Source organism: Nicotiana tabacum, chromosome 6 (assembly GCF_000715075.1).
Source record: "Nicotiana tabacum cultivar K326 chromosome 6, ASM71507v2, whole genome shotgun sequence".
Classification (NCBI taxonomy): domain Eukaryota; kingdom Viridiplantae; phylum Streptophyta; class Magnoliopsida; order Solanales; family Solanaceae; genus Nicotiana; species Nicotiana tabacum.
Window position 1 is genome coordinate 2955871 of NC_134085.1, and position 23478 is coordinate 2979348.

Genomic DNA, 23478 nt, shown 5'->3' on the forward strand with positions numbered 1-23478 from the left:
AGTATTAGAAAATATTGTCACTTGTAGGAGGGGCAGAAAACCACATATGTCCACCGCTGGGCCCATGCTCACCCGGCCCATGCTCCTATACAGGTATGCGAGAACAGCAGCACCCCAACTGTACTGGGGTAAACCATCCAACTCCTGAAGATGATGGAGAAAGCGCATACTCACTTTACTCCCCGAAGTGTTCGGGAACAAGACACACCCGAAAAGCAGGAGCAGCGCCAACCGCGTGTACCTCTCAATATGGAGATCCTCCGTCTCGCCGGTAATGTCTGGGTGCAAAAATGCCATATGATCTCTGATGGCTGACAAAGCAACGCGACTGCCCCCAGCGTCACCCTGAGGTCTATAACCAGTAAAATGCATCATCATATCCAAAAATTGTGCACGCGTCATGGATCTAATGTACTGGGGCAGTGCTACGGCCCGTCCATCTACGCGCAGCCCGTACAAAACCTGAACATCCTCCAGCGTGATGGTGGCCTCTCCAGTGGGCAAGTGAAAAGTGTGCGTCTCCGGTCGCCACCGCTCTACCAAGGCCGTGATGAGAGACCAATCAAGCTGCATCCGTCCAAGCTCAAAAATCGTATAGAAGCCCGTAGCCTGTAGGCGCGCGACTACACGGGCATGGAAAGGATGCTCCCCGATGAACTCCCATAAATCGTCAGGTCTCCTGGGGCGGAGAGGCTGCATTGATAGCTGTCCCTCTCATACAAATGAGGACCTATGGTCGCCCTGCAACACTAGTAGCTGATCCTCGGCAGGTCCGGGATGCGCAGGCGGAGGAAAGTCCATGTCGTCTACTATAATTTAAAAAAAATTAATTGTGTCTGTTAGCTTAATAAATTAAATAATTAATTATGTTTATAATTGGACTGAATAATTGTGTATGGGTTCCAGGATCATTTTTTGAGGCCCGGTAGCACCGAGTTATTCTTAATTATTATGCGTGTCAATTTCAATATTTTTAGAATTGTGTCTGTTAGCTTAATAAATTAAATAATTAATTATGTTTACAATTGGACTGAATAATTATGTATGGGTTCCAGGCTCATTTTTTGAGGCCCGGTAGCACTGAGTTATCCTTAATTATTATGCGTGTCAATTTCAACATTTTTAGAATTGTGTCTGTTAGCTTAACAAATTAAATAATTAATTATGTTTACAATTGGTGAATAATTATGTATGAGTTTCAGGCTCGATTTTTGAGGTTCGATAGCACCGAGTTATCCTTAATTATTATGTGTGTCAATTTTAACATTTTTAGAATTGTGTGTGCTAGCTTAATAAATTAAATAATTAATTATGTTTACAATTGGACTAAATAATTATGTATGAGTTCCAGGCTCATTTTTTGAGGCCCGGTAGCACCGAGTTATCCTTAATTATTATGCGTGTCAATTTCAATATTTTTAGAATTGTGTCTGTTAGCTTAATAAATTAAATAATTAATTATGTTTACAATTGGACTGAATAATTATGTATGGGTTCCATGCTCGATTTTTGAGGCTCGGTAGCACCGAGTTATCCTTAATTATTATGCGTGTCAATTTTAACATTTTTAGAATTGTGTGTGCTAGCTTAATAAATTAAATAATTAATTATGTTTACAATTGGACTGAATAATTATGTATGGGTTCCAAACTCGATATTTGAGTTAATTTTACAACATATAGGAATTTGTTACTTTTGTAAGTTTATTGTTATAATTAAATAATTAATTTTGTAAAGTGTAATTGGTAGAATTTGCAGTTACTACATACTTAAACTACATAGACTCTACGTTAAAAGGCTCAACATTTTACTACGCTAAAAGGCTCTATATTTTACAACACTAACAGGCTCTATATTTTACTATAGTAAAAGACTCTATATTTTACTACAGTAAAATGCTCTATATTTTACTACGCTAAAAGGCTATTTATTTTACTACGCTAAAAGGTCACTATTACATATAAAAACAACTAACATAAAATACAAATATGAACAACAAACAAAATAAAAAATATTAATTTTTTAACAATACAAATAATTTATCAAATTTTAACAATTTTTTGTACCAAAGCTAATAAATCAATCCGGGTATAAATAAGATACAAATTTAAACACAAACATAACACAAATTAACATGGAAACACATTAAACAATACAAATATGTATGTACTATACGAGTTTTGACATAAACAAAATTGAAATACCTCGATTTAAGTTTTTTAAATTTGATTGAAATCGAATTTTTGCACCCGAAAGAAGGAATCCAAAGCTTGTCTTGTATGTGGGACCTACACTCCTTGCTCTTTAGGTGACGGGTGGGGCCCAAAATTTTTTTTTTAAGTTTGACGCTGGGGGGGGGGGGGGGGGACCAGCAGAATCGAAGGTTTTTGGTTTCCTTCGGTTCAGTGGTCCAAGGAAGAAGAAGGGGCTATATTTTTATTGAAGCTGTTCGCAGTATTATACTGCGTTTTAAGTAAAATGCAGTATAATACTGCGAACAACTTTAATAAAATATAGCTGGGCACAACATCTTAGTAAAAAGCAGTATAGTACTGCGATTTACAAAAAAAAAATTTATTTTAAACAATAACGCAGTACTATACTGCGAATTACTTTAACGCCAAAATTTCCGTTAAAGTAATTCGCAGTATAATACTGCGTTTTACTCATTTATGTAACTTTTTTTTAAGTAGTACAAAAGTGTTTTTTGTCCAAAAAATGATTAAAAAGGTTTTGGACTCCCTGCCGTTGCACATTCATCAATGACCCCCTTTATTATCATTTAAAAGAGAATTGATCCTAGGATCTTGTTTCCTAGATATATCTATAAATAGTAATTTCAACAACCATTGTAAGGACACAAAAATCTCTAGCAAAACTTATGCTACATTCTATTCTTAAGCTAAATAATACAATTTTACTTTCTGTTTTATATTGCTCTTATTTCTGTCCTCGAAAGCATCGATCCCGGAACCAGGCCTGCTGTTCCTTTTGATTTTAACGCTAAGTCTTATTTTTAATATAATTTATTTATCATTTTAGATCAAATCAGTTAGCTTGTTTATGAATCACGTAACAAATTCAACTATACAGTTTTACGGGTAAACAAAGTATATCCCTCTAGTATAAAAGATTGTTTAAACTGACCATCCATTTTACTATTTGTGTATTTATATGACGGAGGGTACTTCACATTTGACCCTTTTTAGTAAATATTATTACTCACACATCAATCAAGATGAATAAAGTAACTTTTAGGGGTCATTTGGTAAGATGTATTAGAGAAAATAATATATGTATTAACTTTGATATTATTAATTGTTTATTTGATAGTATCTTTCAAACTACTATTCATTACTATTTTTATGCTTAGAAAATCATGACACTAATAATACAATAATTTTTAATACATGGATAAATATATATAAAAACACAACTATCCTTTCAAAATCTTTTCCAACAAATGTGGAGGGTATCTTATACAAAAATATTTTTTTTTAAAAAAAATTATACAATGCATGAGAAATAATCTTATCATAATTAATTTTAATATTACTAATACTACTATTCTTGTACACTCTTACGTCCACGGGTGGGGCAGAAAGAAGCTGCAAAACCTATCCATATAACCCGCCCCAGTTTCAATTCTAAACTCTCTTCTCCTGCCTGCCGATGTCACACTCCACTCTCTCTCTCTCTCTCTCTCTCTCTCTCTCTCTCTCTCTTCTTCGAAAAATATAAGCCAAAAAGGAGAGACCCTTTTGTTCTATAGTAGTAAGCTGAAGTAGCAGCAAATTTTTATTGAGAATTATTTCAGGTGATGGAGAACATAGGAATAGTTTCATCACCAAAAATGGTATTGGGTGTCTCTTCAAACCCAAGGAATTCAGTAATTACCAGCAAACCCTTCTTTGGTCTTCCTCATCTACCCAAAAGACCCTCAAAGAATGCTAGAATTGTCAGACCCACTACTTGTTGTGAAGTTATCTCTTGTTTTCAGGGTCCAAGGCTCACCAAAAAGATTGGTAATTTGTACTTCTTCCTTTTTCTCTAGTAGTCAATGTCCTTTATATATTCTGTGTTTATTTGAAGCTTAATGCCATATTATAAAGTAGAAGTTCATTACCCAAAAGGAGCTTTTTGAAGTTATTTTTCTTGAAATTTTCATATTACGAGTTTTTGGGGGTTATTTAATGGTTGGGAAATGCACAATTCCGTTTTCTACTCATGTTAAAAATTGAAACTTTTAGTGATTTTTTGTGTGTATAGGTGTTTATCTAAAGATTGATTGCTTTTTATAGTAGGAGTTCATCACCCAAAAGGGAAGAGCTGTCTTGAAGATAACTTTTTGAAATTTTTGTATTGTGAGGTGGTTTTTTGGTTTATTTAATAGTTGGGAATTGCACAATTTTGATTTCGTTTCAGGTAAAAATTGAATCTTTTAGTGATGTTTGTGTATATGAGTGTTTATCTGAAGCTTGGTTACATCTTATAGTAGGAAACTAGGAATTAATCACTTGAGAGGAGTAGTCCTTCAAGAGAATTTCTGAATTATGGCTTCTTTTGAAGTATAGTTCTAAGAGTTGTTTACTTGATTTATTTACTTGTTGGGGAGTGCTTTATGCTGGTTTGTACCATGTCCCTATTTTTTTTTTATAAGACAGAGAGTCTTTTTTGAATTTATCTGAATCTTAGAACTAAAATTTCAGTATTGAGTGTAGTAGTCTTTAAAGATATATTTTTTAAAAAAAAATTGTAGTACTAAAAAATGTTTCTTGATTTAATTGCGAGTTGGTGGGTAGAATGCCAATTTGTACATACTGCTGAGTGGATATCTCTTTGGAATTATTCTAAGTATGTGTGAGTTACTTTTATAAGTGCTGAGGTGCTGCTGGTTGTATCTTGGGTGGAGCTGTTTTGTTTTGCATATTTTTGCCATTTGGTTGGGTAGAACATGGTCAATATTTTATCAATTAGCAAAACAAGTGTCCTCCGGTGAAATTTGATGTAAAGAACTGAGGGATGGATAAACTTAATGATAATTCCCTTTGTCCAGATGTTAATGGACTACAAGTCAGTTCAGTGTCTTGTATATGATTCCGAAAGGTTGCTACGCCCGTGAGGTAACTGGATAAAATGAGGTGATAAAAAGTAAAACATTGTTGCAGTTTTTGACTATGTTAGATAAAATATACTACACGAGCAGAGGCATTGAGAAGAAGAAGGTTTTTGGTACTCATACCCATCAAAAAAGAAGAAGAAGGTTTTTAGTACTCATAGTCTGGTGATGTCTTCTGTGGATGACATCAAGAGCAAGGTTACTGATTTTAGAAGTCTGCTGATAGGTTAAAGTGGGTGCTTTCACAAATGGCAACCTCTCCTTGTTATTGATATCAATGTATCAAAATGATCACACATGTCCTATTATAATTTATTTGACCAGAAAGATTATATAGGTATCTAAGTGGCCAGCTTCCCTATTCATTCTAGAATTGTTAACAATAAGAAACTGTTATAAGTTGATTTTAAACAGGAGAGAAGTTTGTAGTGTAAGATTTGTGTTTGCGTTGCTACTGTGTCTTCTACATACAGTCTTCGTGTTAAAAAATCTGACTGTTGCTTCCATAAATGCTGCGATCTTTTTGCTTTGGGGACTGCGTCTTTGATTGGCGTGATTCCAGCTTGACTCTTGCTTGTTGAAGTTCTGATACCATACTTGTAATGATTTGAAAATAGTTCCTTAATTTTCCTTCCTGAACAGCTTCCTGCTTTCGTATTCTGACTTAATTTGTCTTGATTCAACCTTGACTGAAAACGGGTTTTCTCCCAAGTGCTCATAAACAGAGCTTCAGATTATGGGTAGCTTTGTAACATGTATACATCAGTATTGATCCTTTAAGATATCCCCTTTTTCATTTCCTTAGGTCAAGGCCTTCAATCCTTGGTTGCCTTATTGGAAAGATCCTCAAACCTTGACACACAGCGGCTGACCCTTTTTAATCCTTGAAAATGACTGCTGAATCTTGCTTTCCATTAGAGGAATAATTTGGTTGCCTTCTAGAAAATCATTTTCTTCCATCAATCATAGCTTAGTTTTCTTCTATACAACTTGCTTTTCAGTCTGCTGTAGATTTTCCTTGACTGATTTGCACCGGATCTAACTTGCATATTTTTGTGCTTGCATTCAAAACTTAACTTCATTAGTGACAGACATCCTTTTCCAGATAAAGATTGTTGTCATCATTAAAATCCTAGGGCTTAAATTGTGCTGCTGGTATAATATACCGTATGAAATCGTGCCTTTAGGTCTTGAATTTTGAGAGGCACTCAAGAACAGAGTGCTCCAATAGTCTATCCAGTGCTAAAAAAAGGAAAAGGAGAAAAGGTTTAAAGATAAAAGTATCCTCTAAAGTATCACAAGTAGAGCATCTTATTTGTCTAGTAACTTTATTTAAGAGATCAAATTATAAATCTCAAACAAGCTAATGTGCCATTCAGAAACATACAACAACAACCCAGTAGAATCCCATTAGTGGGGTCTGGACCATTCAGAAACATGTATTTTGAAATTTGGGTGAGTTTTATTTGTTGAAAGAATGATTCCAATATGTAAAATCCTTTTCTGTCATAAAAAAAGTTACTGATCCATATCAAAATTTTCAATAAGAAATTTGTTCTATTAATATATTATAAGATGGTTTTTGGGCTTAAGCTCATCAGCGTCATGCTTCTATGGGTAATGTGAAATTTCTCAGTAGTTGTTGCTGCTACAACTTTGATATGCTTTATATCTGGCTAGACGACCAAATTAAAAAGACCTTGTTGTTGGAAAAAGACATACTATGCGTAGAACTGCTATATCTTGAAGAATAATTCAATGGCTGTCACCGGGAAGTGACAGTCACTTCTCTTGTCCCAAGTTTCTTACTGTTGTTGGGACTTTTTTATCCATTGTTATCTTCTTGCTATTAATTCTGCTGCTGCTTAACCTCTCTTTGTACTGATTCTATGCAGTGCTAGAAAAAAAAGGGAGGGATTGTTTTGCTAGCACAACTTCAGGTGGCCAGCAGACCTCTTCAGTTGGTGTAAATCCACAATTTTCAGCTCCATCACCATCGTCTCAAGTGTAATAATTTGTATTATTCCCTATTTGATGTGTTTTATTTTGTCTACAATTTTGCCTATCAGTTTCTTGCTTTACACGTTCCTCTTATACTGTTTGCATCTGCACTGATAATTAACATCTCTTGATTTGTTACTTATTCTTTGTTATTTTATTGTGTCTACAGAGGGTCTCCTCTTTTTTGGATTGGAGTTGGTGTTGGGCTCTCAGCACTTTTCTCATGGGTGGGAAGGATAATTCTCTTGATTTTATTTGTTGCACTCTTGTTGTTTCATTTTAATTTGTTTTACTAACTCTCTACTGGATTTTTTTTGAAATATATTGCAGCTGGCTTCATACCTTAAGGCAAGTACTTTTTATTTAAATTTTGCATGGATTGGTGCTTGTCTCATTCTGTTGTTTCTTATGGCCCTACTATCAGAGTGACAGCTAGAGAGTTTAGCCTTTAGATGCAAATATACACGTAGCTTATCCATAATATAACATGGATATGATGGGACATACCTTCTGAGCAGTAATGTGTTATAGAATTGACCACATGTTAAGAAGAAAGGGCCAAAAAGCATAAACAAGAAAAGAATGGGAACTATGCGTAAGTTGATGGTGCCTGCAATTTACATGTCAGTTTCATGCTTTGCAAGTAATTTAAATCATGCTCCGTCTCTTGCAAGTAAATTCAGATCTGGTTTTGGAAGGCCAGTGATATCCTTAATTATTTTTTTAGCTACTTCACTATACTTGTCTTTTTGTTTGAGAGTCCTAACACTTGCTGTTTCATTTAGTTGATTTTCTTTCTTGTATCTGTGAGCTTTAAGATAAGTAGCATGGCCTTTTCCTCATTTTAAACAAACTAAATTATTCCTGCTAATGAGTCAAATCGTGCTCCCACTGGGTATGTTGTTGTTGAGTCAAAACCGGATTGTATATTATATTACTTGCTCAGGTAAACATAAATCCGGTGGTTGCTTCTTTTATTATTTATGGCGGAAAATAGTGTTTAAACTAGTTTCAGATTCTTCAAATGTCATATGTTGTAGTTTGGTTTAGCTATAGAAATTCAATAAAACCAGATCTTTCATATATGTCTAACTACTCCTGCATATTCTTCCAGAAGTACGCAATGCAGCAAGCGTTCAAAACAATGATGGGGCAAATGAATAATAACCAGAATAGTCCATTTAGTAACACTGCTTTTTCACCTGGGTCACCTTTTCCGTTCCCACCACCACCTCCAATGTCAGGTGCAGCTAGTTCATCAACTCCACCACCTGCATCATCAGCATCATTTGCATCTCAGCCGGTTACTGTTGATGTGTCCGCAACCAAGGTGGAGGAACCTCCAGCTGTAAATGTCAAGAAGAATGATACAGAAGCTGAAAGGGTGCCAAAGAAAAATGGTAATATAATTGATAGTTACATTTAGTGTTTGCTTTTCTCTTTTTTTATATAGAAAAAAGAGCACTAGCTAGAAGACAGGTTCATCGAATGCCTCTTTTGACACTTGCCCTTATAAAGCCTTGTAAGTTCCAAAAGCTTTGATCAACCTTAACTTAGATTTGTCAACCTGAAAGATATTAGAGTAAAATCAGTGAGATCACTACTATCTTAAATTAGCAAGTTATCCACTTAATTTTAAAAATTAAGCAGCAATTAGCCAATGATATTAAAAACATCAATGGTTAATGGATACTCTTAAATGATAATTCTAAATTATATATAGACTGATTCCATCCAGAAAAAATTTCAATTTCCTTTTCTGTTTTGGAGTTGTCAACAACAAACACCTACCCCTCAACCATCTACAGCTGGGGAATCTGGAGTACGATGATGTGATCATTACATGAACTTCTGATATTTTAAATGGGAATTATTCCGCATCACCCTGTTGTTTCCAGCTTTGCTGGCACTCTACAAGTGTACAAACCCTAAGCCCTAGCCATGTTGACGCTACATAGCCCTTATCACCTCCTGTAGAAACCTAACCCCTCGTGAAATTAATAGAATCCATTGCCGACAAGTGGCAAGCAGGGGAATGTTAGATTGGGGAAAGCCGGCTTTAAAGTAAAAGGAATGAGCTAGGAAAAAAGTCCCTTTTCCATTTCTTCGAGCTTAAGTTAAATCGGTTGAACAAATTCTTTTATGTGTGCCTCAAACTCAATCATGAAATGTTTTTTTTTTCTTTTTGATAAATGAGTCAATAATCAAAATATTTCTGGCTTGCATTCCTCAAAAGTCCCTGACCAGAACCAAAATTTTAGGCTCCACTGGTATACCAGATTAACCACCTCCTTCTAAAAAGAAAAAAAAAAGAAGAGAAGTATTTCCACAAAGCATGTTTTGCAACTGTATCCTTTTCCTGACATCTTTCCTTAAATGCTAACATCCATTGTGGAACAGTAGAAATGGATACATGAGTTCAGTTGTAGTGGGGACATCCGATAAATTTAGAACAAATATAGGGAAGATTATCATGGCCCCACCCGCACAAGGATGGCACACGCAAATTGAGAAATGGTCCAAAAGAGGAATTTAATGATGTTAGGGGTGTTTACTTTTATTCCAACCATAATTATAAAAATGCTAATCCTTGCTCTTATTTTTCCCAAGTTAGAACCACTTTTGGGATAGTGATGCATTTCGTATTACTCTTACAAAGATATTTAGGTTTTCTGGTTATGATATTAAATCTTGGAACCTCTCTGCAGCTTTTGTTGACATTTCTCCCGATGAAACATTCCAAAAAGGTGCTTTCGAAGATTATAAAGAATCAACTGAGACAGCTTCAGTAACTGTGGATCAGGTGAGTGGATGGAGCTATTATCTGAGAATATGATGTCATATAACAATCGTACTTCAATAGTTTTTTTTAATGCCTATAAGGTAACTCAAAATGGAGCTGCTTCAAAGTCGGGATTTGGTGCAAGTACATCTGACAGTACCGGGTTTGGTGCTAATACATCTAACAGTACCGGGTTTGGTTCTAATACATCTGACAGTACCTCATCAACTGGTAAATCATCTGCTGGTCCTGCCCTTAAGGCATGGCTGTCGTACTGCTAATATCATTCATGTATCAGGTCAAAAGTACATTCAGTTGTCTTTTTTGTTTTTGAAAAGAATGTCGAGATTGGCCAGTTTCTTATGCAGTCACAGTATGTTTGTAGCACTACCTGGATACATAGAGGTATTTTTGAAAATCTACAGGGTACAATACTTTATGAGATCACGATTTGTGTTTTCAATGTCTATCCTAATCCGATAAAAGGCACAGTCATATCTATGTACAATTAGAATTTTGAAGTGGTTAAACACTTGTCAGTCAATGGATCCATGTTGTATGAGATACTGTATCGATCAGATGCAGACAAAAAACATGAACAGCCAGTCAGAAACTCTAGTCTTTGTAATGACCCGAATATTGCCTCCTCTAGAAACCTATGTAGAACTATCGTAATTAATGGAAACAGCTTTAACGGGGATGTTCCATGGAAAATGACCTATTTCTTACATTATATCTTTGTTTAATTATGGATTTTTGGATGGATGAAAATTGTGGGTGCATTATTTTGTTTTGAGATTAGAGGTTTCGAATGGTACATGCTCCACTGCTTATTTGATGATGTCTGTTTATTATTAAGAAAATGTTTCTTTTGGCCTAATTTCCCTTCACGCTTTTTGTTTATGGGAAAACAAGTAAAATTTCCCTTCATGCTCTCTGCTTCTCGGCCAGTGGAAACCTTTGCATGATATTCTTTCTTGAACAGAAAAATCAAACCCGCTAATGTCAGTGGAAGCTCTGGAGAAAATGATGGAAGATCCAACAGTGCAGAAAATGGTTTACCCGTAAGATAGCATGTACCTTTCTGTTATGTTCTATTAGTTTTGTTTGATTAACTTGAATATTTGCAATATCTACATTACTTAGCATTTTGAATGATATCTTCCTTGACTCATTAGAATATTTGAATTCCTTTTCGTCCTACGTCATGCTATTGAAATTTTAACATAAAATTTTTTGTTGTGAAACCTTAGATAAGATATCCTTGTTCAGTCTATCCTTCTCGGCAAAAATAATGTCTGGTGTGATCCTCATAATGGAGGGCGGGTCAAGGAGAAGGACTAGCAGGATTCTAGGTTGGCAAGTTTCCAAAGGAGAGCATATGACATCTTAAGAAAATCCCACATTGAAAAAAGAGGGTGGAAAAGTCAAGGGCTATATGACAAATATCACAAATTCAAATCATATGCACTCTTTTGGGCTCGATGTGGCAAGTCCTAAGGACAAATCCATGAGCTCTGTTGGGTCAAACCGTCAAAGTGGACAATACGTCCCATGGGCTTGGGTAGTGTTTTCGATAGCGTGCGGCGACAAATAGCGACGAGGGCCCGCTTCACTGAGGCGAGAGGCGTGCAGCGAAGCGCTCGCCTTTTTGATGTGAAGCGACAATTTATACAAAAACATAAAATATTATATACATCTAACTAAAAACTCAATAACAATAATATATTAATAAATATATCATTCAAAAACTAAAGACTCAATAGATAGTCATAGATTCAAAGTAGATTCATAAATTAAAGTCAATATTCAATTAATTCTACTCTATAAGACTATAAATCTATAATTGAAAAAGCAGAGCAACAAATAAAATAAAGCTACTGCCTCTGCTCGATTTTGAAAAACAGAGCAACAAAAAAAATACATCCTCTGCTCTGAAAAAACAGAGCTGAAAGAGATGATGGAACAAAGAAAAACAGAGCTGGGCTGAAAGAGAAGAAAAACAGAGCTGAAAGAAGAAGAAAAACAGCAATCACTAAAGAAAGAAGAAGAAAAAGAAAAAAGAAGACCAACAATGGGGGTCGACCAGAAGAAGAAGAAAGTAGAAGAAGAAGAAAAGAAAAGAAAGAAATAGGGGTGTCAATGGTTCGGTTCGGCCGGTTATATTATAAAATTTGTACCATACCAATTTTTCGGTTATTCTATTATGTATAACCAACATTAGACTTTTCGAAACCGTCCCGATCATGTCGGTTTCTCTTCGGTATCGGTACGGTTCGGTAAATATTCGGTAATTTTTTTTAAATATCATGTAAAAATCATTAGTAGAAGTAGAATGCAATAACATACATACTTTTATATAACTTAGCAAAACTCTCTAGACATTTTTACAGTTTAAAAGGTGATAGATTAAAAAAATATAAAATATGGCTAGAGTATAGATCCATCAACTATTCTACATCAGCGTAAAAGAAACTAAGCAAATACAAAAAAATATAAATCATACGAGTGGAAAGATATTAACCAAGCTGGGTCTCAAGAATAAAGTCTATAGAAGATTAAATATTCAAAAAGATAAATCTAATTCATACGAAAGGAAACATATTCAATACATTGTAGTTTGGTACTCATAATCGCTACAATACCTTGTGTTTTGCTAGTGAATATGCTGGAAATAACTTAGTTTCAATAGGAGTAGCATAATAGGTTTAGGAATTAGGATTTTAAGTTTAATTACATGTTGGCTTGTAACTATTTCATAATTCCAAGGCCCCAGAAAAAATTTAATGCTTTATTATTTTTAAACTTAATATTTATTTTTTTACATTGTAAATTTATTCAGTACACTTCGGTATTTTTTCGGTTTATTTTCATAAAATAAAAAACCTACCCTAATTATCGGCTCGGTTATAGATTTATAATAAAACCGTAGCCTAAAAATCGGTTCAGTACGATACGGTTCGGTCGATTTAGTCGGTTTTTGAATATTCATGAGCACCCCTAGAAAGAAACATACCTGGTGAAGAAGGGGTCGCTGATGGCTGATGGCTGACGATAGAAAAAGATGTGAACCCAAGCCCTAATTTTGTCGAAGGAGAACTGGAGAAGGTTGTTGCTCGTATCGTGAGAAGTGTTTTAACCCAAGCCCTAATTTGTTGTTTTAGACTTTTAGTAATAAACAGATGCCTTTTCTTGCGTTATATTCAAATAGCGACGCCTCGAATCGCTTCTCGCATCACAGCGCCTCTCGCTACAAAGGCAGAGGCGCTCACTTTTCTTCATCGCAACGCAACAGACCAGGAATGGTGACACTGCCTCGCATCACATCGCTACACGCTTTTAGCGCTGTAGCGAGCGCTACTAATAACACTGGCTTGGGCTGTGACAAATATGATATAAGAGTTAAACTGTCATAGTATGATGGGGAAAATCCTTAGTGAGGAGGGGGCGAGTCAAGGAAAAAGAATAGTAGTCTAGTAGGCTTCTAGGTTGACAAGCTTATGGAGAAAGGACACATTTGACATCTTAGGCAAATTCCTCATCGGAAAGGAGGAAAAAGTATGTAGCACATAACATAAATTCACATAGTATGCACGCTTTTGGGTTCAATGTAGTGTAGCCCAAGGGACAAATTCCTGATGTCTATTAGGCCAAAGCAGAAAATAAGTGACATGGGCTTGGGCTGTGACATCTGTACCCAGCATTCCAAAGGCTCATTCACCTGGGACTTGTGCTGATCCCCGTTGATTTCATACTGTAGTGCTGTCAACTGGAGCTCTAGCAAAGATAAAGCTGAAAGAATACAAATGAGAAAGTAAATTTTTCTTAAGAATGAGCTGAATATTCTTGGATTTTAAAGTTTTACCAACTTAATTCTTTCGCTATTCTGTACTACTATGTGCTGTCTGGATGGGCCTTGTCGATGAATTGTAATTTGCATCAAGTAAAGCTATTGTTAACTGCAAATTAATTATAGTACCTTATTGGTCGAAACTCTAGTTTCAGTTGCAACTTGCACAATGCTACTATGTATTGCGTTATCAGTCAAGAAGTAATGAACTTCTAGTGAAGTCAAAGTTCTTATGTTTGAAATTAAGTTTTAAATCTCTCTAAGGCATATCAGGGAAAATATCCTTTCATCAGTATTTTGTTCAGTTAACAGGGTAGGAAAATACGATAGGCTATTATAGTGTGATGTAGACTACTTTGGTAATGATGGAAGGAAGTGAACTAACATGAGAATTGAGACGCTTAGAAGATGGTGTTGAATAGATATTTAGATGGTCTACAGAATAAGACTTAAAATATTAAACCTTACCTGAGATGGTTGTTGGCAACAAGTGTTTAATGATGTGGATTGGGAGGATTGACCGGAAAAGTGTAATTAAGGAAACCCCGAATAAATTGGCTAATGCATATTAAAGTACTAGATTGTATACAAGGTTGTCAAATGCAGTGTTTCATCTAAAGTGACATTTCTCTTCTCTGTTAATTCTATTGTGCTTTTCTTGTGACCATAACCAGACCTTTCATCTTATGTGACATATGTTTTGTATGTATAAACTACTTGTGCTTTATTTTGATTTTTGACGAGAACTAACGTTTCATTTGAAACTTGTGCAGCTATCTACCGGAGGAGATGAGGAATCCTACAACATTTAAATGTAAGCTGTCATCTGATGCTCTTTTCTATGCATATGAAATCTGCTTTCCCAGAGCTACTACCCTTAATTTTAACCATTAATGAATCTCTAGAAGGATTTGCTTTTGTATCAAATTTGATTCTTCAACTCATGGTTGAGGTTTTAGAGCAAAATTCAATTATTCTTTTGTCAAACTGTTTCTGTGTGAGTTGCTAAGTTGTAGCATCATTGAAGAACAAGAGTTAAATGCCATTTAGCCTTTTTTTTTGGCTGTGTCCTCATCTTACCAGGGGGACACTTGTCTTTCTGGTTTATAGTGAGACTTGAAACTAAAAAGATTAACTCTCCAGTCCTTTAGAACAAAGGTCATGCTTTGCTAATTCTGTATACAACTATCTAGTTTTCTTCTATTGCGTATAAAGGTGCAAAGGGGAAGGGCTGTTTAGTGCCTTTCCAACAAAAAGGTTAGTGGGTAAAAATGATATTCATCATTGTTATAACCTTGTTAGTTTCAATCTAATAACTTCCTATAAAAACCAAAAACTTTCTAGCATTGGTAGTGAGAGAAATCTACCTTAAGATTAAATAAGAAAAAGGAATACATTAATAAGGTCGAGGCAAATAACAGTCCGCATTTGTATAATTTTTCAAACTTCTTTATCTACTATCTCTATCGGATAAAACTAAGAGGGTGTTACATGTATTTTTCTGACAGGGATGCTACAAAATCCACAATACCGTCAACAGTTGCAGGACATGCTGTAAGTCTGGTTCAATTGTCTTTCAAGTGCATATTTCCCTATATTCCATGCTGAAATTCAGTACTTGTATTGTCATTTATTTTTCTAAAATCTCTGTCTGGCAATATATTCTAATCACGGTGAGCTTTACCATGAGCATATCACAAAGACAGTTCAAATATAATCTAATGCCATTCTATAACTTTGGTTTAAGTATAGGAAAACATATTCTGGTGTAGCTCTGCTCGATCTGATGTATTTGAACTGCTTGTTATTTACTGCAGCAACGAGGCTTTTGTTGAACTTGTGCTAACTAGACTTGATTTATTTTTCCACTTACCCCCCCAAAAAAAAGACTTGTCTTTTACTTCTGCCCTCATATGGTTAAAATTCTCCAGCTTGTATGAGAATATTTTCCATTCCAATATATGTATGTTACTGGTATATATTGGACCCTAACTGGTGGTTTTCATCTTGTTGATTCTTGATCCATCTAATTGCATTTCTATTATAAAAAGGAATGGCATATATCAACTGATTAATTATCTGTCTGGATTCAAATATTCATGGGACTACCTAGTCTTTGTCAATCTGCTTGCCTTCATGCATGTGTTGGTCTTTGCTCAATTTTGAAAACAAAGGAGGAAGAGAACATAAATGTTGAATAATCTGTTGATTTATGGTTGATAGGGATTTCTAGTGTTAAAAACCTTTCTTTTTACTGTCTATGAAAAGCTTATCAGGGTTTTCATCATTTGCCCCTCCCAGGAATAACATGGGTGGAAACCCAGAATGGGACAACCGCATGGTGGATTCCTTGAAGAATTTTGATCTTAGCAGCCCTGAAATTAAGCAACAGTTTGGTAAGTTTGAGTAGTTATGTTCTTCTTTTCGTGGTCTACTTGCAACATTACTATCCATAGCTCTCTGATCCTGGGGTGGGACTAGAGGATCTAGACAAAAGCTGGATTCCTCTGAGCATCGATATAAGTTTTGCATGTATTATGTTACGCAACGCCTTCCTGATGATCTTTGGAAGGGCAACGTAAGGCTAAGCAACCGATGTCAGTGCGGTTGCTGTCCGCCAATGAGGTCCTCGCCGCACGCTAGACTAGATTGTCAGTGCCGTGCGGGAAAACCAATGTCGTGGGCAATTGCGGAAGCTTGAGAGAGAATTGGGTTTTGAATGATGATGATGATTTTATTGATGAATGAAAATGCTGATTACAATGATGCGGTGTCGAGGGGAGAGACACCAGAAAATGCTGATTGAAATGTTTGATTGTTTGGTCCCCCTTAATAATGCTTAAAAAAATAAACCAACATTACAAGACTAGTCCTAATAAAGCTGTAGAAGCACACTGAAATGAAAATGATGAAAACTAGTCTATGATTACAATGAAAAGGACTTAGATTATTACAAGGAAAAACTAAGTCCGATGGCAGCATCTTTGTCTTGCGGGTCTGCGCGCGCGTTGCTGTGGGCGCGCGCGACACTTGATGTGTTGGCCTGAGGCTGGGCACTGGTGCTTGGCATCAGGGTCTGTGCGCGAGGCGCTGCTGGAATGGGCCTGCAGCTGGGCGCTGGCGAGGCATCAGGATCTGCGCGCGCGGCATTGTCAGGGCGCGCGACGCTGTTGTCATTGGCCAGCCCTTGGGCGCTGGCGAGAGGCATCGGTGGGGCGACAGAGGCACATGCGCGCTTGTCACTTGGCGCAGCCAAGACCACGGGGCCGACCATGGCGCTAGGCATTGTGAGGCTTGCTAGGCCGCCATGGGGCGCGGCCAAGGGGTCATGGGGCGTGTCTGGAAAGCAGCCCATGACATTCTCCCCCACCTGAGTTGGCGCCGTCCTCGGAGCCTTATGATGATGATGATGATGATGTTTCTGATGGTTGTTGGATGGGAGGTCTGCGCCCCTCTGTTCTGTGAGCTTGCTGTTGTAGCGAAGCAATGATTTCATGCGGCTGACATGGAAGACTGGATGGATCTTCCACCAGGATGGAGTTTTGACCTGGTATGTGGACTCCCCAATGCGTTTTTCAATGGACAGGGGCCCGATGTATTTTTGTTGCAGGCGAGGGTCATGGGTCCTTTCTGCAAACAAGTACTGCTTTGGGATGCGTAGCATTACTTTGTCCCCTGGTTGATGTTGGGAAAAGCAACGCTGTTGTTCGGTGAACCTTTTTGCCCGCTCTTGGGCCCTGGTGAGATAGCTCCGCACTATCTCCATGTTGCGCTCCCATTCGCTCGAGAAGTTGGCAGCTCGAGGAGATTTCGGCATGGTTGAGGCATTCACCGTCTGCGGGAGAAGCGGTTGCTGTCCGGTAACAATTTCAAAAGGGCTCTTGTTTGTATGATGGCTCTTTTGAGAATTGAAACACAGTTGAGCAGCATCCAGGAGCTTCACCCAATGCTTCTGGGATCCGGTTGCAAAGTTGCGGAGATATTCCTCCAGCATATCATCGAACCGGTCTGTCTGGCCATCCGATGGTGGATGGATGTCTGTGTTGTGACTCAATGTTGACCCAAAGCACCTGAAGAGATGGGTCCAGAAGTTGCTAGTGAAGCGTGAGTCGCGCCTACTAACAATGTTTTTGGGCAGGCCCCAATGTTTGACAATGTGCGAGAAGAAGAGTCGAGCTGTATCTTCTGCTGAGATGTTTTGCGGGGCTGCTATGAAAGTTGCATAGTCTGAGAACTGATCTATGACAACCATGATGGATGCAAGATTGCCGACTTGGGGCAATCCTGTGATGAATCTGAGGGAAACACTTTCCCATGGTCTATGAGGGACATGTGATGGCTGCGAGGGTCCCGGCTGTGATGAGTGATCCGACTTGTCCTTGTGGCATGGCTGACAAGTCTTCACACGATGATGAGCGTCACCAGTCTTTTGAGGCCGATGACATGATGACTGATTGTTGCTGCGAAGGGTAGCCTGAACCTGAGGTTCATGTCTGTTGACTACCTTCTCCAACTTCATGGCCGAGATGTTTTCAGCGGCCATCTTTATGGGAAAGCATGGTATGGTGCAGGGCTTGGCCCCGTTTTCTCCCATCATCAGGAGCATGTTGGCAAATGGTACTGGAATGGTGTTGGTTTGCCTCATGAACTCTAAACCCACTATGATGTCGAAGTCATCTATGATTGCGATGCGCAGGTCGATGCTTCCTTTGTATGGGCCAAGTTTCACTGGGACATTTGTAGCTGTTCCACCCAATGTCTGAGGTGGTGAGTTGATAGCCTTGACGCGGCCTTTGCTCTTTTGTACCACAAGACCTAGGCGCTCTACTTGCGTTGATGACAAGTAGTTATGGGTGGCACCCGTGTCTATCAATGCGTGAAGGGGCTTGCCGTTCACTTTCAATTCGACGAACATTAGGGTCCTCGCTTGCTTAGGAGGTCCTTCGTCCATCTTTTCTTTCCCTTTCCTGGTGATCGGGACTGATGTTTTCTTAGGAGGACATGCACTGGTCCCCGCTAAGGCATGAGGGATAGAGCCAACAATTGCATTGAAGGCGCCTACCTGGTTGTCTTCAGATGTGTCTGATGCATCTGTCTCATCCTCGACAGTCTGATGAGCATTGACCTTGATGTTTGGGCATTCATTGTTCCAATGTGCCCCGCCGCAATGACGACATTCTGAGGGAGGCTTTCTCCCCTGATTGTTGTTGATGGATGCAGCACTGTTGCTGTTGGAGGGAGGAGTCTTAGTTTTGGATGCACTCCGATCTCCCCCACTTTTGCTTGGGCCACCATTGCTGGGATGGTGCCCGTTGGATCCCCCTCGGACAGACGGCTGGGGCCTGTCATTCTGAGTTCCCAAATGATAGTCGCCAAGGCATTCTGCAGCTTGAATGGCCTTGGGCAGGGTGTCTACCCGTTGTCGCTGTAGTTCCATACGGGCATGAGGTTTCAAACCTTCTATGAATGCGAAGAGTTTGTCTTTGTCCCCCATGTCGCGTATGTTTAACATGAGTGCGGAGAATTCGCGCACGTACTCCCTCACTGATCTGGTGTGGCGGAGGTCCCGTAGCTTTCTCCTTGCGTTGTATTCCACATTTTCGGGAAAGAACTGCAGGCGTATGGCTACCTTCAATTCGTCCCATGTCTGAAGAGTATCTTCACCGGCCTTGATGGCTTCGTGTTTGACCCGCCACCAAAGTTTGGCATCGCCCTGAAGATACATGGCAGCAGTCGCTACCTTTTTGGATTCCTCCAAATGGCCCACGGCATCGAAGTATTGTTCGATGTCGAAGATGAAGTTTTCCACTTCTTTAGCATCCCGGGATCCGTCGTATGGCTTTGGCTCCGGTATCTTAAGCTTTTGTGGAATGGGGGCGAGGTTTGCTGCACCCCTGATGTGATGGTCGCCTTCTCGAAGTAGGCTCTGTAAGGCAGCATTGACAACGTTGAGCTTGTCAGTCAAGTCGTTTATGGTTTGCTGCATGGCAGTTAGTCTGTCTGCCTCATGTTGCTGATGGGCCAAATCGTCGGCACGCTCCTGTTGGAGGTCCTCAAATTTGCCATGGATGTTGGCAGTTTCAATGGCTGCCGTTTGTCGGTCCTCGTCGGAGTCACGACTGATGTTTGCAATGTCATTTTCCGCCTGCCGCATTCGGCGGTCCAGGTCGTCCAACCTTTGCACTAGGTTGTTGCTTTGATCAGGCACCGTTTCTACGATGGGTCGTAATCGGTCAACCGTCTCTTCTAGGGATGCTAGACGCTCCCCATGATTCACCATGGTCAGAAATGGTGATGATGGCAAATGTTTTCCCTCGTCCGATGTCGAGCCTAGGCTCTGATACCAACTGTTACGCAACGCCTTCCTGATGATCTTTGGAAGGGCAACGTAAGGCTAAGCAACCGATGTCAGTGCGGTTGTTGTCCGCCAATGAGGTCCTCGCCGCACGCTAGACTAGATTGTCAGTGCCGTGCGGGAAAACCAATGTCGTGGGCAATTGCGGAAGCTTGAGAGAGAATTGGGTTTTGAATGATGATGATGATTTTATTGATGAATGAAAATGCTGATTACAATGATGCGGTGTCGAGGGGGAGAGACACCAGAAAATGCTTGCTTGAAAATGTTTGATTGTTTGGTCCCCCTTAATAATGCTTAAAAAAATAAACCAACATTACAAGACTAGTCCTAATAAAGCTGTAGAAGCACACTGAAATGAAAATGATGAAAACTAGTCTATGATTACAATGAAAAGGACTTAGATTATTACAAGGAAAAACTAAGTCCGATGGCAGCATCTTTGTCTTGCGGGTCTGCGCGCGCGTTGCTGTGGGCGCGCGCGACACTTGATGTGTTGGCCTGAGGCTGGGCACTGGTGCTTGGCATCAGGGTCTGTGCGCGAGGCGCTGCTGGAATGGGCCTGCAGCTGGGCGCTGGCGAGGCATCAGGATCTGCGCGCGCGGCATTGTCAGGGCGCGCGGCGCTGTTGTCATTGGCCAGCCCTTGGGCGCTGGCGAGAGGCATCGGTGGGGCGACAGAGGCACATGCGCGCTTGTCACTTGGCGCAGCCAAGACCACGGGGCCGACCATGGCGCTAGGCATTGTGAGGCTTGCTAGGCCGCCATGGGGCGCGGCCAAGGGGTCATGGGGCATGTCTGGAAAGCAGCCCATGACAATGTTAGCGTAAATATTGAGTTTAGGTTTAATATCGCCATTTTAAATATGGGGTCTTAATACAAGAAATTTTTATAATGAGAGTCTTCTGATGAAGTTGCTATTCTAATGTAAAAGAGGAAATAATATTTCCTAGCCACCTCAAACATAAATTTGAATTTACTCCTTTTCTGCTATTGCTTTACAAGTTTATAGTGACAACTGACAAGTTGCAGTCAGAGGAGAAGCTTTTTTGAGATATTCAATGGACACGACATTAATGTTATGAGTGGTTTTCTGGGGACAAGCTATAGGCATAAATGGAAAGTGATTGAGCATACTTAATGACACGTGGTGCAGAAATAACTGGTTAGAACTCCATTAGGGCTAGTCTCGAACCATCTTTTTTACGTCTGATTTAATGTGTTGAAGCGGGTGATTTAGAGGCCTTGTAGTGATATTGTATGTGAGATCTCTCGAGGAGTATCCCAGTTGAAAGAGCCTCCAATTTTGTTGAATATGCAGAGTGCTTACCACGGGCAAGTCCAGCAACCTCATCTTATAAAGAAAACTATTGTTACTCTTGAATCCTGGTATTTCTCTTTATTCTTTTAAATCCGTCTCTCTCCGTCTTGGACGAGCTAGCGGCCTTAAACCGTCTGAAACTCCTTTTTTCTGTGAAAATACAATATTTTTGATGCTTCACAAGTTGAATTCACAGCCAGTTCATCTTCCGGATCTAATCTGTGGCATTTGCCCTCAAGCCCCCCCCCCCCCACCCCCCCCACACACACAAGTATGCTATGCGATTATTCCTCCCGTGTGGAGCTTATATTGAAGAGACATCGCCATTTGTTTTTAATATGCAGCTTGATAAAACAGGGATGGATGAATTTCTCGTTTTCCTTCTCATTTACTAATTTGACTTGGTACCCTGCTCTAGTAGTTACTTTGTGCCTTTTGATTCTGTCCAGATATGGATTCTTAGAATGCCTTTTCTTATAGATGAATGGAAGGGAAATATTAGTAAATGTTATCAAAGGAGGAGAGAGAGAGTTTTGTGTTATAACATGTCAGGAAGACCTCTAATTCTACATGCAGTTGCTATAGCCAAACTAACAAATGATCTGATTTGCACTTTTCTATTGCATATATTTATCTATTTTTATGAATTGCAGATCAAATAGGGCTTACTCCCGAGGAAGTCATTTCGAAAATTATGGCTAATCCTGATGTTGCTATGGCTTTCCAAAATCCAAGAGTTCAAGCAGCCATCATGGATGTATGCACTTTTTGCTCCTATCTGTCTTAACTTTTTTTTTCTCTTAATTTTATAAATATCTAATCTTGACTTTATTGAAGTTTCAAAGAGATGCACTTTTATGGCCTGAAGTGTTGATGCACTCTGACTTTTATGATTATTGCAGTGCTCTCAGAATCCACTGAGTATCGCAAAATATCAAAACGACAAGGAGGTAAAGAACATAGTTTCATCGTATGAAGTCTGCATTTGTTAAGACTGTCTGAAATTTTGCTTCACTACATGAGAGCTGTCATCACATGAAATACCTAATGCATATTACGTTCCATGTATGTTAATACACTCATATAAACATTGATAAATACCTAATGCATATATTTGCACATATGGTCATAGGTGATGGATGTCTTCAACAAAATATCTGAACTATTCCCTGGGGTGTCGGGTTCACCTTGATTCGCTCCTTCCTGCTTAAGAAGCTGTTTATGTGACCGCTCCTTGTCATTTTTGTTCTGTTTGAGTGAGGTATCAGCCAGAACTGTTGGGCTCTAAGATGTACTGCACACTCGGTTGGTTGTGTGCAAGCGAAATGGTCATTTTGCAACGGATGCGCATGAAACTGTCGCCTCCTTCTTAAGAATTTATAAACTCATCGCCCTTCTAAAATTTTGTGGGTGTTAACATGCCTTTGTTTACCAGTAGTCTTTAGAAACCAAATTCAGCTGTAAATTTGCCAGCTTTTTCATGATTTTAGAGTCACTTATAAGCTTGTTCAACTGTATGATTTGATTAAGATATGCTATTCTTGTATCTTGAAGTATGTGTTCTTGCCTGGGACCTCTTAAGCATTTCTTGCCGTATTTTGCTTGATTTTAACCCTGTTTTTATGCTCTAAAATTTCCTTGTGTAAATGGACTTGAATATTTTTTGTGATTGAATGACAAAAATTAGAGGTCAAGGTGACCAATTTGTTTTGGGCACATCCATTAAGGAAATACTAAATTCTAGATAAAAATAGTTAGTGTGACTAAATTACCCTTACTTAAATGTTGCGGTATAGTTATAGTAGTACTTTTCTTCTCAAATGTGAGGAATAAGGGTGATTTTGGAAAAATAAATTGAATTTTTTCTTGACTATGTAAATGGACACTTATTTTGGACCAAAATAAAAAAGTAAATTGGTCACTTATTGTGGACTGGAGGGAGTATAATGATTACATCAATAGATATACCTCCAATTACCCAACCTTTATTTTCTTTAATAATTTAATTATTCTTCTAAAAGTCGCATAAATCCAAAGAAACTAATGTGCTG

General features: G+C 38.6%; 1 protein-coding gene across 1 annotated transcript; it reads left to right on the forward strand.

Annotated features, from left to right (window-relative positions):
* Window positions 1-3653: 3653 nt before the first annotated feature.
* LOC107763892 (protein TIC 40, chloroplastic-like) lies at window positions 3654-22983 on the forward strand. Its single transcript, XM_075254493.1, has 14 exons — window positions 3654-4025; window positions 7015-7126; window positions 7290-7347; window positions 7451-7468; window positions 8235-8520; window positions 9829-9923; window positions 10004-10133; window positions 10888-10966; window positions 14526-14566; window positions 15261-15306; window positions 16054-16148; window positions 22081-22184; window positions 22330-22377; window positions 22560-22983. Exons 1-14 carry the CDS (start codon window positions 3821-3823, stop codon window positions 22617-22619), a joined length of 1377 nt encoding a protein of 458 aa, XP_075110594.1. The 5' UTR covers window positions 3654-3820; the 3' UTR covers window positions 22620-22983.
* The last annotated feature ends 495 nt before the right edge of the window (window positions 22984-23478 follow it).